Source organism: Plecotus auritus (genome assembly GCF_963455305.1).
Source record: "Plecotus auritus genome assembly, contig: SCAFFOLD_38, whole genome shotgun sequence".
NCBI lineage: Eukaryota > Metazoa > Chordata > Mammalia > Chiroptera > Vespertilionidae > Plecotus > Plecotus auritus.
In genome coordinates, this window is record NW_027664297.1 from 121,621 (window position 1) to 142,229 (window position 20,609).

Genomic DNA, 20,609 nt, shown 5'->3' on the forward strand with positions numbered 1-20,609 from the left:
TCTGGAAACAGATTTATAAGTAACGGGTGGACTCTTCTCCCACCTGGGACACAGCCCAATGATGCTAACACGTTGGGGTGCGATCCCAAAATGGGCATTTATATTTTTTTCCTAATGTTTTTTTGAACTAGATTTTCTCTACTCTCTGCTCACCTATGAAATCACTGGAGAAACACGTCAGATAAACCCATTTGCCCCTGATTGGATTAGTGTGAGGAACTGGCCATCTTGTTCTTTAGCCATAAATGAGTCACTCTCTCTTCTCTTTATACCATGAGGTTGTGTTCTGATGAACGCAGGCGCTCTTGGACTGGGGGATGGATGCAGGCACTCTTGGACTGGGGGGATCAGTCTAGACTCACCCGAACCAAACAGTGACCTTTTCAAGGTCAGAGCACCATGGGCAAGCAGGCCTGCCCTGTTCCTACTAAATAGTCATGTGTTAGAGCATGAAGACAGTTCCTGGTGGGTGGACACTTAAAAACACAAAGCGTGTGCAGCACAGTAACGAGAGAGTCGGGTTGTTTACAATGTCAGTACATCCCCAGATATAGGCATTTCCCTTTTTATTGCAGTGTTTTCTATACTCCAAGCTTAGGTAGTAGAATATTTATGTGTGCTTAAATGTTTAGCTAATGTATTTGTCAAAAAAAATAAATGAATTGATGTGCCATTTATCGGGAATGGGTGTGTATTTAGAAAATATATACTAGTTAGAAAGTCACGTTCAGGGAAAAGGAAGCTGCTGAGGTGATATTTGGGAACGGAGTGTAAGCTCAGGGGGCGCTGTCTCTCGCCAGCAGTTGGGACTTCATTTTGGGTCGAGCATGACGTTAGCAGCACCACCGGACACACGGCAGTGAAGGAGCAGCTGGTGGCAGCAGACACGGTCCATTTTCATTGTGGAGGTGACAGTGACATTCCGTTCGATGGAAGGGAGCAAACCCCAGGCGGTCTCCTTCTGTCACCAGTGTCCTGAGACTCCCCTTGGCCATTATGTATGTCACATTGTGTATAGAATCACATGCACTGCGTCTTACACACGTGTAAATCAATATTCAAACCTGTACCGGAGGATAACAAGGGTGCTTTGCCGAGCGTGAGGTTCTGTCATTGTCCTCATGGGGCTCAAAGGCTCTGTGACCACAGCCCTCGGTACAGAATGCATTTCCCTCGTGACCCAGTTCCCACACCCGTAGACACCCTGGAGTCTGCACTCGGCACTGTGGCTGCGCCTGGTTATTTCCTCTGACCCCTGTGAACCTTCAGCTGCTGGTCACGGCCCACTTCATGCGCTTTCTGGCCCCTAGTGACGCTCGACAGTCACTGCCACGTAGGCTGTGTGCTCGTCCTGCAAACGACCTGCAGACCCGGACAGAACAGGCCGGCCCCCGCCCTCTGCACTGAGGCTGCCTCTTCCTGCATGGCTAATGCTCTCCGTCTGCCAGCTCAGCCCACAGCATGGCCTCCTAGAAGCCTCTCTTGATGCCCTCCACGCCGTTGGCACCACACCTGTGGCAGCTAGAAAGCTCTGCATTCCAGCTCGACGTCTGCGATAGCACTCGCCAGGAGGCTCTCTGTCCCTCTCCTGCACACATGCCATCTCCACTTCCTTCTCCCTCCTTTCCTCCTTTCCTTTCTAAAGGAAACATGATAGGCTTTATTTATTTATCTATCTTTATTAACTTTAGAGAGGAAGGGAGAGGGGAGAGAGACACACATTGATGTGAGAGAGAAACAGCCGTTGGCTGCCTCCTGCACGCCCCCTACTGGGGATGGAGCCCGCAACCCCAGGCATGTGCCCTGACCAGGAATCGATCCACCTGTTGGCTTTTTGGTGCACAGGACAATACCCAACCAACTGAACCACACCAGCCAGGACAAAAGGAAACATTATAAAAGATAAAAGTCCTTTGTAAAAAACGAAAATACAGGAGAATAAGCAGAAAATAAAACCCACTCTAAACCCTCCAGAGATAACTGCAAATGTTTACACATTTTTAGTTCATCGTCTTTTGATCTCTAGAGCTACACACTTAGTTCTTAAAGACTAGGTCAAACGGAAGAACTCTGTCACCTGCTGGGAACAGTCTGGACATGGACCTGGTTAGTGAGTGTAGGTCGGAGCCAGGAGCCTTCGCAGGAACTCCAGGGCAGCCATGCGGGAACCACATGTCACCTGTTGGGAAGTGCAGTGGCTTCCCGGGAGGGAGATGTAAGGGCCTTCAGTAACAGGAGACGGGTGCGCAGGTCCTGCCTGAGGCAGCTAGAGCTACCCTCCCCGGGTGAGCAGCACGGAGTGTATTCTTCACAATCACTTTCCCGGGGGCACGTCTTGACGCGGCGTGGTTGCATCGTAATGTCCAGCTGAGCACTTGTTCCAGGGATTAAAGCCAGGATCTGAAGGAATCTCTTTGTTTCTTCTGAGTCAGGAGCGCATCTCGGCGAAGTGCTGGCGGGCCGCCCCGGAATCCCTGGCGGGCTCTGCACCCTGTGCCCCGGATCCGTCCCTGATAGGGGGCAGGATCTTTCACGTTAACTAGTTTGGCTGCATAAAAAGTTTGAGAGTCACTGCACTGAAATTCATAAACTTTTTAAAAATCCACGTACCAGACAGCCTTTGGGGCCTGCAGTGTGTGTTAATGTAACTTTGCCCCGGAAATAAACTTCTGTAGAAAGCTTCGCCTCAGGAGCCTTAGAGCTGAAAGAGACCTTAACGCTGTGCGATTCCGTCTCGGCACTGAACGCCTGAGGAAACTGGGGAGATGAGGGAGCTCCCCGAGGTGCGGGTGAGTCCGAGGAAGACAGGGCACCCCCTGTTCTCGGCAGAACGCTGACTGCAGGTGCACCCCTTCTCAGGTCGGGGCGCGCTTGCGGGAGGGGCTCACCAAGCAGATGGGAGGGGCTCACTCGAGCCCCAGGCTCACCAAGCAGATGGCATGTCAGTCCTTGCCATTCACTCTCTAATGGCACACCCGGAGGCCAGTCTCTATAAAAACACACTTTGTTGTTTAAAGAGAAACGCGGCTGTAACGTAATCAGGAAGCTGCCCAGCGGTGCCATCCCTGCTAACGGCGTGTGCCGCGTCCCCACCTGCCTGCTGGGCTCTCAGATAAGAGGAAGCGGCAGCCCCCACGGAAGGGCTCCCCCAGGGGAACCTGCAGTGTGGGTCTGTCTCCAGGGAGGACATTCTTCTTTGTCATCCAAGCAGCTGAGTATAACCCACCACGGAGCCCTGCAGAGCCCCCGGCTCCTCGGTAAAGACACGGGAGCCGTGTGGACACGCTGTGCGATCTCACTTACTCGTGGGCCTAAACTAACCAACTGGTAGGAACAGGGCAAGACGGTGGCTTCCGAGAGCCGGAGGGGGTGAGAGAGCTGGGTGAGGGGCAGACCTGCCCTGGGAGATGCGTGGGCTCTGGGGTCTCACGCACAGCACAGCAGTCATACACAGCAGCACGCATTACGAACACTAAGCACCTGAGAAACTAGATAAAAACAAGCAAAAGGGTGTCCCAGGGAACTGCACAAGGGATCTCGGCTGGAATCTTCGTCCCCGAGCTGCAGCCACAGAGGAGCTATGCTGCGCGCACAGGGACCTCACTTTGTCTGGGTCAGTGGGTTGCGTGGCTCAGGCGCCTAAGGGGGCTCTCCCGCCCTCGTGCTGGACCCTCTCCAGGTGACACTCCGTCCGTCTGAGTAGGAGTGTGGCCCCTGCTCAGCCCAGGCAGGTGCGTCTGTCAGGCAGCGTGTGCTTGCTGATTGCCACAGGCTCCCGTGGTGCCAGGTCAGACGCAGGCAGGGGTTGGCCATCGAGTCTCCTTGTGCCCATTCATGGGTGGTCGTGCCCAGTGAGCAGCAGCGTCGTATTCAGGACCAGCGTCTTCTGCAATCGTATCCTTTTACAGTGATACCCTTCGCGTTCCTGTGGTCTTCAGTGTTTATCTATCTGGTTACTGGACCTCATGTTGGGTGAAAATTATTTCTTCAGGGAATGTCTGCCCTCAAAGTACTTTTAGATTAAAAAAAACAACTAATGAAATAACTACACATCACGTAGGGAATGCTGATGTCCTCATTTTGTAAGATTGCAAAGCAAACAGCTGCCCTGGGCCCGGGGAAGAGAGAATCGCTGCAGTAGCCGTGGAAGCCGTTGGTCTGTAGATGCAGCAGAACCAGAAAATGGAGGCAGCAGCCCGTCTGTCATCTGCTGGGCTGGGATCTGGGAGCCTCTGTGCAGTGAGCTGCCCTGAGGAGGCCCTGGTCGACTTTACGTGAAACACTGTATAGTCCATGCATAAATGTGGGGTCACAGGGTCACCCATGGAGGCTCCCCAGGTTGTGACAGCCGTGTGTCCCTGGCTCCTGAGAGCCAGGCTGTGGCTTCATATTTTCCCACTGACAGTACTCAGCAGCCCAGAATTGCCTCCGGGGTTAAATGTCCATTTGCCTGTGCTCTCTCATGATCTTTTTGAAACTATTAAGTTGAGGCTGTTTATTTAAAAACGAATTCGCCTAGACCACCTGGAAGGAGAAGTGCTTGCATTTCCAGGCTTTGCAAGCCTCCCCAGGGTCAGAGGAGCACTTACGCTCTTGCCCGGGCGGGTGCACAGCCCGCCATCCCAGAGCCCCTGGGAGATGCTGCCGACCTCTGTCTCTAGCACCTGCTTCCACGTTTTCAATTCCCATCCCCTGTGAGCATGGACATAGCACTCAGTGTCACGTGATTCTCGTCCACTACCGGGAGGAATCCCGGCTTAGCCTGGAAACAGTGGGATCCTGTAGGCCCTTTGTCTCTGAGGGTCCAACAAAAACTTAAAAACAAGGATGTGAAATCAGGAGGCAGGGTCAGGCGTAACCACGATAGGATCGTTGTGTAAGGTGAGGGCTGTGGAGAGGGTGTGAACTGGGTGGTTCTGAAGGACAGGTATCGTCACCCCTCTGCTCCTGTGGGTGGTAAGGACTGATGTTCTGCTGAGCTATCCAGTTGCATAGTAACAGCCACTTTCTCTGGGACCTTTTCTCACTGGCAGCTTACACTTCAGCTGGGCATTAGCTATTGATTCCATTGTGGAAATCTGTAAGCTGATGCTCGGAGCGGTTAGGTGATATTTCTGAAGCCACACAGCATGTGAGTCTCAGAGCTGCTGTTGCCCACACATTGCTGCTTTGGAAAAGGAAAACAAACCGAAAGAAAAAAACAGGAAGTCCCATTTATTGTGTGTGCAAGAAGCCTAATCCTTACCACAGCCTCGAGAAGGTAGACATTATTGTCCTTGTTTTAGCTAGAAGGTGATCATTGGGAGGGTTTAATCACTCGGCCAGCTGGTCCTGGGCCCTGGATTGCATTTGCGTCTACTGTGTCAGCTATGGATCCTGCTCTGAAGAAACGGGAACATCCCCCCCCCCCCCCCCGCCCGCCTCTCTGGTCACAGACACCCCTGCACAAGCGCAGGGGGCACATCACCGCCTGTCAGCCCTGCAGCCACCCAGCCCTGGGAGGGTCTGGTTGGAGCCTTTGCTGCCTGTTCTGGGGCAGCAGGAAAAGTCCTGTCCTCTAAGCAGAGCACCTGATGGGGAGCATTTTGAGTTGCATCCGTGAGAAAACAGTCACCAGCGTTGAGGGAAGCTCTGAGCTGCCTGCGCCGAGGTGTCTGCACCCCGGGTTCTGACAATGTTGAGCCCCATGGAAACCCCACGGGGGTGTGTGTCCCAAAGATTAGCCATAAAGATGCACAATGGTGACTTTCTCTGCCTTTGTGTTCATCGTTCTCACCAAGCGCCTCATGGGTGAAGACGCCTTTACTCGGTTTGTGCATTTTATTCGGATCCGGAAGCGTTCTCTGAGACTTAGGTGATTTTACTGAAAAGGTCCCCAGCTTCCCTGAGCAGAAGCCAGCTGTGGGGGTCTCACCGCTGTGGTCAGAGCTCTCCCCCCCCCCCCGCCCCCAAGGAGGACGGTTGCCATGGAAACACTTCCAGAAATAATAGGTCAAGTTCTGTCCTTCTGCCTTGGGCTCAGTCTAGTAGGTTTTAGTCAGAAGTGGATGCCGTTGTAAGTGAAGACCTAGAACCGCTGGTGGGAAGGTCAGTCGGGGACGGTGGGCAGGGAGGCCTACCTGACAGCCCGTTTTTTCCTCTATTCTGAAGCACGGGCTTGCTTTCCGGTGCCTGAGCATCCGAGAGCGGGTAAATGAAGTCAACCTGACTTTGCACAAGGTCAGCAGGGAAGCAGGGTTTGTAGGTTTTCACAGAAGATTAACTGCCTGAGGTAAGGGAAAACGTTTTTATTTCATTCCAAAAATAAATGTTCACCAGGAAAGCATAAAATATTTAAGCACCTGTTTCCCTCCCTGTTTTTCAAGACTGGTCCACGCTGCCCTGTGCCTGCCTCTTTATGGAAATGGAAAAGTAAATGCAGATTCGGGGGACCCAGAGGGAGCAGCGTGTCCCTCTGCCACGTGCCACAGTGTTGCTCTAACATCTGCACATACGTGCTGAGATGGGAAGATCTACTCTTTATTTTTTATGGATTTTTAGAGAGCGAGGAAGGAAGAGGGAGAGGGAAACATCAGTGTTAGAGCAGAACACCGATCAGCAGCCTCCTGCCCACCCCCCCCACCCCCCGCCAGGATCCAGCCCACACCCCGGGCATGTGCCTGACCAGAATTGAACTGGCAATCTTTGGCTGTATGGGACCATGCTCAGCCAACTGAGCCACACTGGGCAGGGTCTTAAGACAATAAGATATATCACCTCACCTTTTTCTGACCAGAATTTCTTTTACATAAACAGAATATATTAATACATTTTAGCATAACTACATGAATTCACACCGGGAAACTATGTTAAGCTACTTCACAAATTACTGCTAATTTTCTATATTTTCTCTTCTGTTACGCAGTGAGTGGGTGTGTGGGAAGATGTGACATTTATATTGCTTTTGCCCTGATCATGAAGATTGCAAACCGGGGTCCTAGGGTCCTAGGGTGCCGTAATGAAGTCCCAACTGGGTGCCTTAAAGCTGCAGACTTTTGTTGACTCGTGGTTCTGAAGCTACGAACCTTTATGAAGGTGTCGGCAGGGCCGGTTCTGTCAGGCGCGGGCGGAACTGGCTCCAGGCTTGGTCAAGCTGTGCCTTGGTGTCCCTGGCTTGTGGCTGCACCTTTGGACTCTGCCTCTGCCATCATGTGCCCCGTGGGGCTGTGTCTGTTTCCTCTTCTTAAAGGGCTATGTCAGAGGATCAGGGCCACCCTCCTCCATGGGAACTCAACTTGCTCCACCTGCAAAGACCCTATTCCCAAATGAGGTCACAGTCACAGTTTCCTAACAGAACCCCTGGCAGTGGCTGTGATGGACAGCTCCCCACTGAGCCGATGGTGTGGTCTCGGTTGCCATTTTATTTTATATATATACTAGAGGCCCGGTGCACGAAATTCGTGCAGGGGGGGGGGGTGGTGTCTCTCAGCCCAGCCTGCACCCTCTCCAATCTGGGACCCTCGAGGGATGTCCGACTGCCCGTTTAGGCCCAATCCCACCGATCCCTCTCACAATCCAGGACTGCTGGCTCCCAACTGCTCACCTGCCTGCCTTCCTGATTGCCCCTAACCGCTTCTGCCTGCCAGCCTGATCACCCCCTAACCACTCCCCTGCCAGCCTGATCGATGCCTAACTGCTCCCCTGCCGGCCGGATTGCCCCTAACTGCCCTGGTCACCCCCAACTGCCCTCCCTGCCAGCCTGGTTGCCCCCAACTGTCCTCCCCTGCTGACCTGATTGCCCATAACTTCCCTCCCTTGCAGGCCTGGTCCCTCCCAACTGCCCTCCCTTGCTGGCCATCTTGTGGTGGCCATTTTGTGTCCACATGGGGGCAGGATCTTTGACCACATGGGGGCAGCCTTCTTGTGTGTTGGAGTGATGGTCAATCTGCATATTACTCTTTTATTAGATAGGATAGAGGCCTGGTGCACGGGTCGGGGCCAGCTGGTTTGCCCTGAAGGGTGTTCCGGATCAGGGTGGGGGTTCCCTTGGGGTGTGGGGCGGCCTGGGCGAGGGGCCTGTGGTGGTTTGCAGGCCGGCCACGCCCCCTGGTGACCCAAGCGGAGTCCCTGGTATCTGCGATTTATTTATCTTCTACAATTGAAACTTTGTAGCCTGGAGCGGAGCCAAGCCTTCTGGTTGCTCTGTGGCGGCAGCCATTTTTTGGGGGGATTTATGTATCTTCTGTAATTGAAACTTTGTAGCCTTAAGCGAGGCCTGGGCCGGCCAGGGTGTATAGAAAGCTTGGCTTCCTCCATCACTGGGGGCAACCCTAGCCTCCTGCTCTTTCCAGCTCCGTGGCTGCTGCCATTTCTGTTTGGGTTTATGTATCTTCTATCATTGAAACTTTGTAGCCTTTAGTGGAGGCCTAGGCCGGCAAGGTCAGGCGGAAAGCTTGGCTTCCTCCATTGTCAGGGAAACTAAGGCCTCCCTCCTGCTCTCTGTGGCTGTAGCCATCTTTATTTTTTTTTTATTTTTTTTTTTTAATATATTTTATTGATATTTTACAGAGAGGAAGGGAGAGGGACAGAGAGTTAGAAACATCGATGAGAGAGAAACATCGATCAGCTGCCTCCTGCACAACCCCCACTGGGGATTTGCCTGCAACCAAGGTACATGCCCTTGACCGGAATCGAACCTGGGACCTTTCAGTCCGCAGGCCGACGCTCTATCCACTGAGCCAAACCGGTTTCGGCAGCTGTAGCCATCTTGGTTGGGTTTATTTGCATACTCACTCCTGATTGGCTGGTGGGCGTGGCTGGTGGGTATAGCAGAGTGATGGTTAATTTGCATATTACTCTTTTATTAGATAGGATTTTTTAAAATATATTTTATTAATTTTTTACAGAGAGAAAGGGAGAAGGATAGAGAGTTAGAAACATCGATGAGAGAGAAACATCGATCAGCTGCCTCCTGCACATTCCCTACTGGGTATGTGCCCGCGACCAAGGTACATGCCCTTGACCGGAATCGAACCTGGGACCCTTCAGTCCACAGGCTGACGCTCTATCCACTGAGCCAAACCGGTTAGGGCTCAGTTGCCATTTTAAATTGCTATACTCGCTGGTTCTTTAGAAATAATGTTTTCACAAGTTACCTCATCTTTCGTAGACATGTAGGGAATGTGACATTCTGATTAATGAAATGCTTTTATGTGTAGAAGTTTAAAATATACAAAAATATATCTAGAATAGATAAAATGAAATTAGCATGTACCTGGCATAGTCCCTAACTAGTAATAGGCATTCACTAAATGTTTATTGAATGAATGAATGAATGAATGAATGAATCAGTCATTATATAGTCAAGATACTGAGCGTAATTTCATCTTTCTTTGATAATTCAGAAGAATTGCTATGGGTAAAATGTAGCAAAGTCCAGGTGAAGGGGTCACTGCTGCTTGAATGCTGATGCCCAAGGGCTTGTGCATTTGGAGTCACTGGCTGAAGACGCAGTAGGTCTGTGCTGCCGTCTCCTCAGCCTCCAGGCCGTGGCCTTCCTTGTGGGCTTGGTCCATGCTGCGTCCTTTAACGCATTTTCATTACTTTTGTTGACCAGTCAACAGCAATGTGTTTTGTTTGGTTTCTCCAACTATAACATCACCCACTTCATCGTGTACAGGATTGTCTGCCCTTTAATCTACTTTTCTCTGTCTGGACATTCAATAAACGTGTTTTGATTGTGGTGATATTATTTGAGTCATGTTTCTTTACTAATGGCTACTTCCATTTTCCGTGTAATCCAATACAGAGGAAAGGAACCACCAAGACAGAAAACAATTACAGGAGAGCCCAGACCTCACAATGACAGCGGTCTCCTCGGCATTAAACTGCCTCTTGTCTCCGCAGGACCTCCGCAGGGATGGAAAATGCAGCACAGAGTTTAAAAGAAAAAGCACGTTGTGGCAGAGAAATAAATTCAAGACAAAGACAAAAATGCCAAAATCCAAACGGAAATGTTCCCAGCTTCTATGTTTCAAGCTGCAAATGTTTCCCGTTTGACAGTCCTTTTCTTGACAGATAGTCAAGTGTTTGCTAATCACACCTGTCATTAAAGCCGAACATTTCTTCTGAGAACCTGATTGAGAATCAAAACATTTAAACCAACTGAAGAGACTTATTTTCTTAAAGAGGGAGACGAAAACAAGTCCTGGGAGAAAGCTGTGTTTCTGTCCTCCTTTGTCCCTTGTTTTCTCCGCAGGAGAGGTCCAGGTGGTTTCCATTGCAGGAGCCTGTGTTCACAGAAAACGGGCAGGTGGCCCCGTTAAAGGGTCAGCTGGGCAGGGAGCGGCAGCGCCATGGCTTGGAGCCGTCTCCCAGCAAAGGCAGGGGGGGACCTCGCCTACCACGCCACGTGTGGTTACGGAGGGGCAGTTGCCAGTGCGAATTGTTCTCTTTCTAATATCACCTCCATCCTCATCGGTAAATGGCCGAGGCGGCGAAGCGCTGTCTGACCTCGTTCTCTCCTTGATGTCTCAGGAGAGGAAAGCTAATGAGCTTGTCATCCTGAAGTTGTTTCAATACCAAAACCAGCCCAGGCGTGTGTCTGCTACCAGCTTCGTCCTCTCTCCTGCCCTGGGAGGGAACTCTCTGCATTTCACACTCAGTCCCCCGCTCGGTGTGTTTCCCATGCTCCTGAGAGCTTGCCCGTGACAGTGACTCCGGTTAGTTAGATGGTGTTTCTGGGTTTAAGACACAATGAGGGTCCTGCCCCTGCTGGGCCTTCAGAGCTTCTAGAAGCTTCGATGTTCGGTCCTGAACGCCGTGTTGGTCCTCTCTCCCGTGTTTCATTGCGACACGTGATGGCTCTCAGCCTGTGGTTTCCTGTAATATTTCAGTCATGGTTTTGCCCTGCAAAGCCTCCGCGTGCTCCTTGCGGAATTGGTGTGTGGATGACACCGGGCTGGTTCTTTACTGTCAAAACAAAATGAACGTCTTTGAGGGGAGCCATGGGGAAGAGGTCAGGAGGCAGAGGGGACATCATCGTCCCTGCACAACTCTAGGCCCCGACGAGGACATGTCTGATGGGAGAGAGGGCACCGCACCCCAGCTCTGCTTCCGGCTGTTTCTCCAATGGGATGGGGCGCGGTTGCAGAGGGCGGGAGGGGGTGGGGGTCCTCGCCTGTAAGGAAGCTGCTTAGTTGCTGCCAGAGGATCTTTTACCCGGAGAAGAAAGTCACTTAAAGTTAATTAACAGTAGAAAAAAGGGAAATTTATAGATAATTTTCTGGAAAATCTGAACTCAAGTCACTGTGGGAGTTTTAAGACAGAATGAGTTGTTATGAGGGGCTCTGTTCCCTAATGAGCTAAAATATATCACCCAGTCTCCAACTACAGCTTATTTCCCAAACATAGTCTTTGGGGAATTGTTCAAGATTGGCTTCTTTCTGCCAAATAAATGTGTGTATTTGTCCCAATTACATGCAGTTTATGATATTCATGTTTAATATATGAAACTAGAGGCCTGATGCGCGAAGATTTGTACAAGAATGGGCCTTCCTTCCCCTGGCTGCAGGCACCGCCTTCGCTCCAGCCAGAGCTGCCTTTCCGCCTTCCCACACTGCCCAGAGGCCCAGAGTGGCTGGGGCGGTGCGGAACGCCATCCCGCCCAGCCCTCCGCTGCTAGGTGCCTGTGTATGCAAATTAACCTTCCATCTTTGTTGGGTTAATTTGCATACTCACTCCTGATTGGTTGGTGGGCATTGCGAAGGTATGATCAATTTGCATCTTACTCTTTTATTAGTGTGGATACCAAGAAAAGTACAAAAGATGTTTAAATAATGGCTAGGTAGCTTCTGTATAGGTGTGAAACTATGCAGTATTGTCTTTCTTTTTTTAAAAATTTATTGATTTTTTTACAGAGAGGAAGGGAGAGGGATAGAGAGTTTGAAACATAGATTAGAGAGAAACATCAATCAGCTGCCTCCTGCACACCCCCTACTGGGGATATGCCCGAAACCAAGGTACATGTCCTTGACCAGAATCAAACCTGGGACCCTTCAGTCCGCAGGCCAATGCTCTATCCACTAAGCCAAACCAGTTAGTGCTGTCTTTCTATTATTATACTTGGGATTCAACTCTTTTATAAAATAATTAGCTATTTATGTGCCTGTTTACAAAACATTTTAAAATTAGAGTATTTAACCTAATCCGTAATGATTGCTAGCACCACTTAGTACATTGAAGGTATTCCCCTTGGTCTCGGGTACAGTGCGAATGTGTTTCCAGCTTGTCATTTGATTGGATCACTCCATTGTGCTCGTAGGGTCTTTCTGTATCTGAGGAATTGCCCGAGTGTCCTGTGATGGGATCTGTGCTTGTCTTCCTGCCCTCGGTGGGTTCTGAAAGCTCTCCACAAAGGGTTGCTTTCTTTTTGCTCTTTTGGGTTCCGTGCTGTGTTCCTCTGACCTTTGGAGCCTTATTTCCCTGCTATTATCGAATGAGCACCTCTAACCAGGGCAGCCTGATCCCTGTCCACCACGGCCTCGCGGGCGCTGTGAAAGTCACTCCCTCAGCTGGTCGTCCGCTACCGTTTCACACCTGATGCTCTCCCAAATCGTGTTCGGATTTCTTCAGTCTGGTCCCACTGCCTTCTCTGAACTCAGACTGAACCACTCCAATCAGGGGACGTCGTGAGCAGCCCTGAGACCTTGCTGCTCGCCCAGGGCGGGGTAGTGTCCAGCGGGAGGGGGAGAGACGAGCCATCCCCACAGGGAGACCAGGAGGAGCTGGCTTCACTCTATGATAAGGAACCTGTTTGAGGGGCATCCAACACACTAGCTTTCCCTTCAGGCCTGTCGAGTGTTGGGGTAACTGAGGTGCACACTGAGAATGAAGGAGAAGGGGAGAAGGCTGCTGGCAGGGGAAGATCACACTCTGCACAAACTGGGTTCGAAGCACCAGTCTGTGAAGGGAGTCCGGGCCCGTCTGGGGCTGAAGGGGACCACGGCGTCCCAGGCCCTGTGTGCTGCTGAGTGGGCAGTAGTGCCTCGAGCTACAGGACACAGTCCCTGTGACCCACACAGGCTATTCCGGAGACGCCCAGACTCAGCTCTCCCAGGCCATCTCCCCTGTGGCTGGGCTCTACGTCTGTGAGGCTGTCTGCCTCCCACTGGGTGTGTGCCAGGTCCACACGCTCCATGTCCTTAACCCTCCGGAGCAGCTGGGCTTGCAGGCGCGGGTCCCCAGGACCGAGGGACAGGCAGGAGCTCCAGGTCTGTCTGAGACCAACATCCGTATAGAGAAGGGGTCTAACCTCACTTTACAGCAGAGTAAACCGAGAGCCAGCGCTTGCTTGTGCACGCGGAGACCTTCCCATAAGCGTAGCCCCCACAGTGACGCACTGGCAGTCACACAGGATGAAGCTAACACAGGGGTGGGCAAACTTTTTGACTCGAGGGCCACAATGGGTTCTTAAACTGGACCGGAGGACTGGAACAAAAGCATGGATGGAGTGTTTGTGTGAACTAATATAAATTCAAAGTAAAGGAGCGGAGGGGAGAGCAAGAGAACCGGATAGAACAGCCGGATCCGGCCCGCGGGCAGTAGTTTGCCCAAGGCTGAGCTAACACAACCTTCTGTCTTAACCTGCACGGAACACCACGGAATTGGATGTGTATGATCTTTCTTTTCATTTCATTTTCTATAATGAGCTGCTGCCAGTGGGAGTGAACTAGTAGAAGGTGCTTTGAGCTGGATCTTTGCCAAAAAACAGTTTTCATAATTTGCAGACCTAACCCATGAAAATGACTCAGAAAGACATGACCGAGGCAGATAGCAGCTATGCGTGGCTGCTATAGCTAGACCCCGTTGGGCCGGTTGGGGTCATTCATCACGTTCCAAAACATGCGTGGCCTGGTTTTCAGAGCTTGTCCCATTCTTTCCAGGACACGGCGGGCCAGGAGCGGTACCGGACCATCACCACGGCCTACTACCGCGGGGCCATGGGCTTCATCCTGATGTATGACATCACCAACGGGGAGTCCTTCAACGCCGTGCAGGACTGGTGAGTGGCTGGCACCCCTCAGCGAGACCTCCTCAGCGGCTCCCCCTCAGTGGCTGCCCACGGGGTAGCGTGTTCTCACACGTGTCCTCTAGGGCAGCCATGTGCCAGCAGCGTCCCGAGTGGCATGTAGGGCCCGATAGGACCGATCATGGTGGTGTCCTACACGTGGTCCCTCAGTGCCTGGCGTCCTGTCCCCCTGGCTCTGTGGGGCCGGGCCCATCACTGTGATTCTAAAACAGCGCATGGCGGGCGGTCACTGTCTGCCGTGGGGGCTGGGGCCTGAACCTCGGCCTCGCGGGCCTGGGCGCCCAGACCGGCCCCACTGGCTTTGCGAGCAAAGCTGTATTGGAACGGCCGGGCCCGTGGCCTTCCGGGGGAGGGACCCCACACGGCAGCTCGCTACTGCCGGGCGCCGCGTGCCCACGTTGATGCAGGTTTTTTTTAAATTTAAACGTTTCAGAGGTCTGGGACGAAGGGAAAGGTAACCCAGAGCCTGTTCTGACCCAGCCGCATTGCACGTCTGAAACCCTGTGTGGCTGCGTGGTGCGCACGGGGCTCCGCATAGGATGGCCCTGCCTGGTCGCCAGCTCCGGGGAGGACTGGGCAGCTGGTGGCCCGCCCCTGAGTCCAGCCCTCAGGGCTGACGGGCGGATTCTCTGCGGAAGAGCCAGTTTAGGTCCAGCTTCGGGGCATCAGGAGGTCCCTGAGTTCATTAACACGAGTGGGCCAGGCCGGGGTCAGCGCCTTGAGTCTCCAATCAGAGGTGCCTCTCGCCCACTGGGACTCGGAGTCTCCCCACTGGGGCTCAGCGTCTCCCCCGCTAGGACTCGGGGTCTCCCACACCGAGGGCATTTCCACCTGCTTCAGCCCTGCTGGTCGCGCTCCCGAGCTCCCGTCCTAAGAGCGAGGCCACCGTGGCTGCATTTGCCCGGACTGCCGCTGGCTGATGCCCACCTTAGCCACCTACAGGCCGCGCTTGATGGCACGATGCAGAGCTGTCGATAGGAGGGCTGTTTTAAGGCAGGAAACCTGGTGGGCAGGTTGATGTTTTTTAGAAACCACCAGACCAAGGGTAGAAGTCTGACCCATCTTCCCGCCGTTTTAATAACCCACTCTGTGCCGTTCAGGGCACCTTAACTAGGAAGAACTTCACCTTCAAACATGCGCACCTTCAGCTTTTCTCCCCTTTTTCTCCCAGAGTAAATAACACACTGAAATGCAGGAGACCTCCGTCAGACATGAAAGGCCTTCAGCCTAAGGGCCGCTGAGAGGGGTGGGCATTTGCTCACTGTTTCCTGACCTCGGTCAAGGTCAAAGGTCCTCTCAGCTCCCCATCTGGGTCTGCTGCAGTTCCGAGGGGCAGTGACGGGGTGACCCCAAGTTCCCCCTCCCACCTGAGCATCGGGGAGTCTCTCCTGTCCCCGGATCTGAGCGGTGACATTTCTTTTTTTCTTTTTTCTTTTTTTAAGGGAGAGGGAGAGAGACAGAAACATTGGTGAGAGAGAAACATTGATTGGCTGCCTCCTGCACAGCCTCCAGCGGGATAGAGCCCGAAACCCCGGCTTTGCCCCGACCAGGAATTGCCCCGCGACCTCTTGGTGTCGGGGTGCTGTTTTCTAGTTTCTACCGCTGAGCCTTGCCGGCTGCTCTGACGGGTGTTGGGACACGCTCCCTGTACAGACAGCCAACCTGCGCTCGCCTTTGTGCTGAGAAGACACGTGGCTCCTTTCAGAAACGGAAATAAGAGCCGAAGCACATGGCGTGCCCTGCACGGTCTCTCCCCGTGTGAGCCCAGGCGCGGAGACTTTTCTGGGGGGCGGGGGGATGACTAGAAGCTAGCTCTTGGTGTGGAGACGTGTGAAGTGGGCGTTAGGGTTAGCATGCAGGCTGTCCAAGGGGGAGCCGAGGGCGGGAGCCTCCTGCCCGGCTGAGCTCTGAAGGCAGGAAGCAAGGGCGGGAAGTGCGTCCCGTGGCTCTGCCCGCCCTTGTGAGTCCGTGGGGGAACGTGAAGGTCAGAGGCAGACCTGGACTCTCGGATGAAAGCATTTCTTACATATGTTGCTGCTCGTTCTGCGTCACCCACTCTCTGAAACAGACTTTGTCTGTGTGGTTTTGTGTCACAGTATTTATTGCAAATACCGGCATTTTCTCCCGGGACTCCCTCGGGGTGTCTCCGTTTTAACAGACCTTCTTCCCTGTTAAGTTAGCTGCCTGTCTTTGGGGGGATCGGTCTTGAGGGGCAGTGCTGATACTCCCTGTGAAGAGAGCGCGTTCTCAAGCCCTGGGTGCTCCGCTGGCTCCCTGTGGCTTGGTGGTGCCGTTGCATCAGGCGAGCCTGTGGGAAGGAGGATCCAGTTTAGAGAACAGCCTGGGCTTTGAAATGGGCCCTCGATTGTGGCTGCCTGGACCCTCACGGGCGCGTTCAGGTCGTTGTCCATGGGATCTCCGTCCAGGCTGCTGCCCCGCAGTGAGCGCGGTCAGTCCCGGCACAGATGCTGGGCCACCTTCTCACACCCGGGCAGGGCAGCGCGGGGGTGCACTCTGCAGCCGCCCTGGGAAGTGAGCAGAGAGGCCGCGTCACAGGTCTACGCGGTGCAGTCCCAGCCTGCTCTCGTGTTTCTCACCAGACGCCGCCCGCCCAGCGTGGGGTCCTGGCCCTGGTGGGGCTCCGAGCCCCGTGGTTCCTTCCCCGCGGGTGGAACAGCACCTTTGCAGTTCCGTTCGTTAAGGTAATTATCCAGTGTCCAGTCGTAAACCACACCCTGCACACCCTCCCACGTAAATAAATAGACATTAAAGGGAACTATTCAAAAGAGGAAATTAGAAAATAGCACATTTGTCACAGGCGGGTCCTCTCTTGTCGCCAGAGAAGATGGTCATGGCGCACGGCGTGGGACTCTGTTAGATTCAGACAAAACTTCACTGGTGCCACTTGGCTGTCCCTTCCTGTACCACCGTTTCCAAACCTGGAGCACGAGTCACACACTCCACGCAGCCCCACAAGTGCCACGGTCCCCGCTGCTCCCTCTTAGTGTATTGTGCCCTATGACCTAATTTTGATCTATAAATATCACAGATTTTTAGGATACTTTTCCTTCCCAAAGAAACCACCAGGGGGTGCCAGTGAGGGAAGAGAGGTCGCAGGGCCTGAGTGGTTAGCTTGGTGGTTCCCACACGTTTTCAGTCCTCATAGCAACCACAAGACGTGAGTAGTCACAAAGTACGCGACTGCCTAGAGCCAGCGGAGGCGAAAGGCACGGTCCTCCAAGGGCTGGCCTGACCCCTCACTTCAGACACTAGCTATACATGGGGAGTCCCAGGGCCTCCTCACTCCTGACCCCTGGCTATAACTTCAGAGCTTCCCATGAACACTTTAGATTTGATCATCACGAGGATGACCTACAGAATTCAGGAAAGTGCTGTCCTTATCATTGTGGTTTGTTTTATTATAACAAAAGGATACAACTCAGAACTAGCCAAAGGGAGCGATGGCGACGGCGAGATCGGGAGGATCCGGGTGGGGGCCCGGTGGTCCTCAGGGAGACGTTGCCAACCAGGGGGTTCCCCCAGGTCTGATGCCCAACCTTCACGGGGCTTCACTACGGAAGGTGACTGGTTGCACCATTGCCCCAGGCTGACCTCCTCCTGAGAAGGCAGCCTGGGGTCATGGGACTCAGAGTGCCAACCGTCTGGTCACATGGTTGGTCTTCCTGGCATGACCACCCCTCCCCAATTCCGATTTCATTAGCATAAACCATCAGGTGGGTCATCTCATTAGCATAAACCATCAGGTGGGTCATCTCATTAGCATAAACCATCAGGTGGGTCATCTCATTAGCATAAGCCACCAGGTGTGCTTTAGAGAGCCATCATGAATAACAGACACTCCAGTCACTTTGGCGTTAGTGGTTACCTGCTGGGAACTGGGGATGAAGACTGACCAGATTCTTTATTATAAAGCATTCCTTTATTTACTTATAAATAACGAGCACACACTATTGTGCCAATCTATAATGCACATTACAGAACACAGAAAACTAGAAGCTAAAAGTGATGCATTGAGTATAAGTAGAGTTTCGAATAACATAGTATAGTATAGTATTGTATTTCTTGTGGAAGAGCACTTTGTAGAAAACGTTCCTAAAGGCTGACCGGAGTGGTGCTCACCCGCCACGGCCACGCCCGCCGTGACAACACCTGTTGGCTTCCCACATATTCAAATCAGTTTCCTTGCCCCTGAAGTGAAACGTAGAGATGAGGCCAGTGTGACAGGGTCCTGGAGATACAGCCCTTCAGATGCAGATGTCAAAATGTCAGAACACTCCTTTTTATGAGCAAGTCGTAGAACAGCAAATATTTCTATCTCCGGTTCCATCCCTAACCCCACCTCTCATCCAACGCCTACCCTCAGCCTGCATCCTCTGGGTCGCTCCGGGCTTGTCCTGAACGTGGCATCTTTGATAGATTTGTGACCTGGCGTTCAGGAGTGAAGGATAGCCCAGCACTCCTGATTGCGTATCAAATAATTAAGCAACGTGAAAAATGGACACTCTGCTGAAATTAAAATTATTTTCTTATCTTTCCGTACTTCATAAACTGATAACTTTAAAAACGTATATTAATATGGTAATTTATGTAAATCTTTGTATTCACAGTTTATATCCAGAGCTGAGTCCTTTCTAAATTGCTAGAGCACAGAATTTTACAGCCCATCAGCTTATGATTTGAAAAGTTCCAACACTGACTTAATGTATGTAGCTGGATAAAACAGTTTATTTTAGGGAAAATTTCCTTAAGCCAGAAGGAAAGGTTGTCTTTAAAAAAGTTACCTCAATTGGAAACCAATGGAGTCAGGGCCCCGGGAGGGAGGAGAAAGGCAGGAAGGGCTGGATGGTGGCGGAGTCGTCTGAGGGGCAGGAGGCGGCCAGGCCGGGGTGGTGGGGCTGCTAGGCCTCACACCCCAACAGGGCCCTCGCCTCAGCGTGCGGCAAGCCCCACGCAGACTGGCACCTGGGGGACCCCCTCCCCCATCTGCTCGCCTCACCTGACTGTCTCTAAGGAGCGAGAGATTGCTGCGGACCAGGTGGCTGTGCGCAGCGTGGAGGTCTGTGTGCCTGGCGTCTGAACATGGAGGCCTGTCCTGGACGGGTCCAGGCGGAGGTCTCCACTGTGGGACCCCAGCAGCGCCTGACGTCCGAATCGCTGCCCTGGGCCCGGCACCAGGACTGGAACCATCGCCCGGGGGTCCTGACGAGACCAGCTCGGGGCGACGAGAGCTCTAACCTGGCTGTTCTAGTCTCGTCGGACCGAAGTGGACTCTCACGTATTCATCTTAACCCAGTCGTCGGCAAACTCATTAGTCAACAGAGCTAAATATCAATGGTACAACGATTGAAATTTCTTGTGAGAGCCAAATTTTTTAAACTTAAACTTCTAACGCCACTTCTTCAAAATGGACTCGCCCAGGCCGTGGTATTTTGTGGAAGAGCCACACTCAAGGGGCCAAAGAGCCGCATGTGGCTCGCAAGCCGCGGTTTGCCGACCACTGTCTTAACCCTCTGGGGAGGCTTACCTCACGGAGCTGCTGGCGCTTTGCATGTTTAGGTTTCGCGGACTGGTCTTTATGACCCAGCTGCACCAACAGCCCGTGAAGACGGACAGCTCGGTCCCGTGTGCTTTTACTGTGGACGGATCTTGGTGCTACATCGTCCCCCAGTTGGTTGAGAAATCCCGTGGCTCAGGGGGAGACGCAGCGTGTGTAACAGGGCCAGCAGGACTCGGGGCCCACGGCCTGGGCCCAGCAGCAAGGACAGGACCTGCCGCCCAGCCAGCTGCCTCCTGGGGCCGGGCTCCTTCCTCCGGGTGAGGAACGGGCGGTGCCGCTGGAAGGGGCAGAGGTGCCGAGTCTCAGCCAGGGCACAGGCAGACCACACGGGACTGTTTCCACTCCTGGGATCAGGTCCCGGAGGCTCTGAGGGGATGTTCTGAGTGGGAGGCACCGTTCAGAGCTCTCTAAGGGCTAAGAAACAGGGAATAAGTAACTGATTGGATGACTGAAAACGTAACTTGAGGGGCCAGTTCTGTGTGGGGAGCAGCAGGAGGCTGGGACAGTCCCTCAGGAATCTGGAGTCCGCGGAGCAGTGAGCAGCGAGGTGCTGGAGAGAGAGGGAGGGGGGCGTGCGGACGGCGAGCTCCCAGGACGGGCCGGCCCAGGAGGCCTGTTCCCTGCGCGGGGCCGGGAGGGCAGCTCCCCGGTGCCTGATGTCCCGCACGCGGTCCCATTGGAGGCGCAGAGGCCAGCAGTTCTTGGCCACAAAGCCCACGTGGGCACTGGGCTGGGCCTCGTGAGCAGCTGGACGCGCTCGGGCACAGGCTGGGCTCCCGGGAGTGACTGCACCCAGCACGGGAGGAGGAATGGACTTCCGTCATTGCGTCCTGTGCCGAGGGCCGTCATCTCCGCGTCCAATATGAAAACTCCTGCCCTGCTGCCTCGAGATGTGAAACAAACCCAGCCCAACAAAAATCCTGTGTGTGTGTGTGTGTGTGTGTGTGTGTGTGTGTGTGTGTG

The 20,609-nt window shown here is 53.1% G+C and overlaps 1 protein-coding gene across 2 annotated transcripts in view; it reads left to right on the forward strand.

Annotated features, from left to right (window-relative positions):
* RAB3C (RAB3C, member RAS oncogene family) overlaps positions 1 to 20,609 on the forward strand; it is a 49,212-nt gene that overhangs the window by 20,739 nt on the left and 7,864 nt on the right. For both annotated transcript variants that reach the window (XM_080688752.1, XM_080688751.1), the window contains exon 3: positions 13,923 to 14,041. In XM_080688752.1, coding sequence (XP_080544878.1) covers positions 13,923 to 14,041 — 119 coding nt within the window. The remainder of the gene's footprint in view (positions 1 to 13,922; positions 14,042 to 20,609) is intronic.